This window comes from Etheostoma spectabile, chromosome 5 (assembly GCF_008692095.1).
Source record: "Etheostoma spectabile isolate EspeVRDwgs_2016 chromosome 5, UIUC_Espe_1.0, whole genome shotgun sequence".
Taxonomy (NCBI): domain Eukaryota; kingdom Metazoa; phylum Chordata; class Actinopteri; order Perciformes; family Percidae; genus Etheostoma; species Etheostoma spectabile.
The window spans coordinates 3963893-3968572 of NC_045737.1; the positions used below are offsets into that span (position 1 = coordinate 3963893).

At 41.7% G+C, this 4680-nt stretch overlaps 1 protein-coding gene across 2 annotated transcripts in view; it reads right to left on the reverse strand.

The window, feature by feature from the left end:
- Positions 1-4386, reverse strand: part of nr6a1a (nuclear receptor subfamily 6, group A, member 1a) — a 47014-nt gene extending 42628 nt beyond the window's left edge. Inside the window, exon 1 of one of the 2 annotated variants that reach the window (XM_032516039.1) lies at positions 4215-4386. In XM_032516039.1, coding sequence (XP_032371930.1) covers positions 4215-4239 — 25 coding nt within the window. In that variant the 5' untranslated portion in view covers positions 4240-4386. Of the gene's footprint in view, positions 1-1320; positions 1661-4214 lie in introns of those variants that run through there. The other variant, XM_032516040.1, reaches the window with a different exon arrangement.
- Positions 4387-4680: the final 294 nt, after the last annotated feature.

Consider the following 4680-nt stretch of genomic DNA (forward strand, 5'->3'; position numbering starts at 1 on the left):
CCCCCCCCCCAGCTGGAGCACAACAAACATGGCTGCTGGCAGAGGGATTAGCATGAGGGGGAGGGGGACCAATACAGTAACATAGTTCCTCCACATGCAACACTGCAAGTCCCTGAAGGGAAAATATCGAATGAAGGACATTATTACCAAACATTCTTTCATGGTCTTTAAAACTCCCCGAGTGGCGATGTCGTGTCAAGGATTAGCAAGTTACGACGAAAATGATTCTAGGGAACACTACAATCAATAAGCTGCGAGATAAGCACTTATCTAAGGACATGCGGCAGTGATGAGCGGTCCAGGACACTTTGCTTTGCCATGTGGGCTATATATCTTAAAAGAGTGAGAGAGGATCACGTTCCAAATTCCTGAAATACAAGGGGAGGACCGGGGGGTTGGGTGCTTGGGGAGGGGTGTAGTGCAAAAACTGCCAAAGGAAGGTTATTTTATTCTAGCACTTTAGATAATAACCAAATGAAGTGACAAAAGAACAGACGAGCCAAAAGCAATTTGGGTTGAGGGTCATGAACATAGTTCAGGGGAAAAGAAACTACAATGATCAAAACGGCATGGAAGTAACAAAGAGTAAAACAGAAAGAAGCAAAACAAAAAGGGCAATAGATAGCAATATGTGAAAGTACTCTCAGTTCAGGGTTAGTGGTGACTGGCCAGCAGAGGGATCACATCAACACTGTACAAACCCACAGGCCCATACCACAGATCAATACACATGGAGGCATAGGAAGATGTGTCATAACACACACATAAACATAGCACTTGAGGGCATCGATCACAAGGAACCTTGTGAAAAGCTGGAATATCTTTCAGCTCATTAGCTGTGGCCTGACAATCATAGACAACCAAGAACTCGCTGCAGAAAGGGCTAATCCCATCAAATGTAGCGCAAATCTAAAAGCTATGCAGCATCTGTTTACCCAAACTGCAGCAGAGGACCTTGAGTGCAGCAGATACCGGAACTAATTTTTTTTTTCTAGTATGAATTACTTTTATTTGATTTTTTTTACACTGATTTATAGTAATCCCAAGGCAATATAATTCTCAGATATACTGGAGAAACCGGTTGGATATGGATCTTGGTTTGACATACTAGCAATATACTAATGTAACATATAAACACAAAACAGAAACTAGTCTCCCTAATCAAACACACAAAAGGTATACAAAAGAATTTTACATTCTCTGTACTTAATTACAAACTCTCTTCCCCCATGCACATATAATTATGGTGAGTGGAAGTATGGCCCATTTAAAAAAAAAAAAAAATTAAATAAAAGCAATAGCCTTCTCTGCAGCCCTTACCTTCCCATGTATCCATTTCATTCTTCTCCCAGGCTGCCTGCACCCCATTCAAGCTCGGACGTAGGCTAAGCAAAAGCCACTGGGCCTGGTTGCCTCATGACTCTCTGCTCTTTCTCTGTCTCTGTTCTCTCGCTCTCTCTCTCCCAGCAACCTCTTTCTTTGACAGCCTGTCCCTCTCTGACCACAGCCAGAGCAGAGCAACACCACTGGTCACTTTACTGCCCGGTCACATGACCGCAGAGTTCAAGCTCCGGGGTCACAGCTTGGCTTGAGGTCCAATGACAGCTAGGGGTTATCTGAGTGGAACTGATAGTCCTATTTTCGCTGCCGTTCAACAATACTATACTCCCCAACCGGCACTCCCAGCCCTCGCCCAAATTAGCCAGCCCTCCCCTCAACCAATGCCTCTGGCACTTCAGAGTGGGACCAAAGTGCATGGCTAAGCATAAACACAGGTTCAAGCTGACAAAACACACAAACATTAACTAATTGAAGCACTTAGTGCACAAGGTTAAAAGGGTAGAGCCAAAGTTTCTCCGCTTGCTGGGTTACAAGCCGGGGCTGCTCGAGTATGAAAAGAATTCGTCACAATCACGATTGTTTTGGTCAACACTGAAATCACGATTACTCGTCTTTTTGGAAAGGTGTCGCAATTCTTAATGTTAAAAACAACAACAACCGTGAAAACACCTTGATCTGTGGAATTTCCCTTCACACTTTTGCCGTTTTAAAACATTTGTTTTCAAAAGTTTTGTGATCGTTCGATGCCGGTGATGTAATCACGATTAACACTACGAGTAATTGCACAGCCCCGTTACAAACTGTGCAGAGTGGAAAGCAAAAAGAGCCAATGAGATGGAGGCCAAGAGAAACGCTGAGGTGGATGCTCTTCCTCCAATACAATCCTCCATAAAAGGATGAACATTCATGAGCATTGCATTCAGAAGATCCCAGCTTAACGTGGGTGTTCTCTTGTGGTCCAACATGGACACTCCCATTGATTTTAATCAACAGGGAATACTATTCTCCATCAGCAAATGTAATGTCAGGGATATTTCTGAAACTATGTTGGCAATTACTAATTGTAAGTGCAACATTACATAATAAATGTGTACTTCGTTTGATCATCTTGAGGTGTCATGTAATGCGAGTATTGGAAGAATAATGATGGTGGTGAGGTATACATTTTATTTCATATAATAGTGCTGAAATCATGTGATGACATGATTTTATCCTTCTTTAAATTAGTTAAAGAATGAATTCATTGGGAGTCCTGGATGTAGGGGTCTAAACTGGAAGGCGTTACAGTAGTTCTGTTACTGTCGGCAGCAACTAGTACGCAAACAAATTATCTTTTAAATAAGTAATTAAATTACGGTTACTGAAAGGCTTGTTCCTTGGTAATTATCTTCCCCCATCTGCCAGGCACAAGTCTGGAAGGGATCATGCGTTTGGTCATGTGTGTACCTGTATTGTTGGGTATCTGTCTGTCTGCAACCAATCTCGCACAGGCTGCTACTGGACCCATTAGCATCAGATTTTTTCCCCCCATTTCTATATGTTCCAGGTCCTCTACTCTTATGGTGATTATTTTTTTCTTTTTAAACCAAACCTTTATTAACTTCTCTGTTTCATACAATGTTTACAAAGGCAATTCCCATACACATTGCCCTTTCATGTTGACAAAAACGTCAACCAGCATATTCCCAACCAAAAGGGATGAGTAAACTGATAAGAGGTATTTTGGCATCTGGCTGACATTATTGATAGTACACACAGACAACAGAAGCCTCCTGAAATGAGAGCTACAGGCACATTACCAATGGCAAGATTTCAAAGAAGTCACTTAAAAAGTAACTAAAAAGTTACAGTAACACATTACTCAATTTGGCAGAAGTAATCAGTAGAGGTGTTTAGTTATCTTTTGAATAAGGTAATAGATGAATATATTTCAGTAACTAGCACAACCCTGTGTAAATGTCATGCTATTTAAATGCAGTGTCCCTGGTTTGATTCTGGGAAGGACTTTCATTGCATGTCACCCCACCCTAGCCCAGTGGTTTGTGTCAATTGTTCCTATGAAAAAAATAAATTCTAAAAAAGGCTAGTAGATAATGTTTTGAAAAAAAAGAAGCATTTCACAGAAGCAATTATTGCTTTGATCAGAATTGATAAAACATAGACAAGAAAAATGCCATGCATTTGCTGGTTTTGGTTCTCCATTGACACGCTTCGCTTCTTTCCCTTGTTTTATATCTAAAAGCTTTTGGTGTGTCACCATTTGTTAAACAGAATGGCCAATGTGAACTACTCACTCAATTCACATTGCCCAACCCAACATATTTTGAACATGAATATACACAACAAACCTGAACCTGTGCATTTTACAAAATCTTGGGTTAGGTATTTAACCCCAATACTTTTTCATGACAGACTGAAATGGGTCTTTGGCACAGACACATCAATCATAAACTGTCAAGTCCTGAATGCATTCCACGTCTGGTTAGTATCTAGTTGACTTTCTCTTTGATCAGCCACTTCAAGACATTGCCAATTTAAGATTAGAAGATAAGATTTCAGATTCTATCAAAAAAAAGTTTGTGCTGCTGGTTACCTTTGGTATTTTTTCCCATTTTGTTTATAACGCCCCAAGTAAGACACCAACATATTAGTGGCTATCATATTGGCAATACTATTAGTAAAAGCATACAAACAAAACATTACAGCCCTTACAAACACCAGGTTGCAGATATCCTACAGTTTCCTACTTGCACCTTTGACTTGAACCCATCCAATTAAAAAATTAACACATTGAGTTTTACATTTTCTAACATGATTTTGCCCATATCTGCCGTGCCGTGGTAACCAGCCTTAAGCCTGTAAAAGCATCTTACCATCCAGTGGGTTCTCTTCCTTCATCCCCTCCAGCGTCCTGGTTAGGGGGCCATAGTGAGAAGCATCCAGTGTTTCACCGGTGTGCCACTCCCCAAATTCTACTGCACAACCTGATGCTCTGTGTACCCAGCAGCCACTTCTCTACCTGATCCTCACCTCGCACTACAGTGGACAAGCCTGTCTCGATTCACCCAGCCAGTGTCCCAGCCCACCCTCTCCACAGCTCCACCCTACTAACACCACTTGTTCAATCTCACAACAGCAACCCACCCCAAACCCCCCCCGGGGCCCAACCCCTGATGAGAATGCTAATGGCCCGGCTGCATTAAGTCACATATAAGAAGCTTTTCACATTCAAACACAACATACAGTTAGAAAGAGAACAGAGCCGTTCCACTGGGCTCGGGAGAATTCACAGAAAACAGCAGCTTCAATGGTAAGCCGGTAGAAATATGAAGACATGTG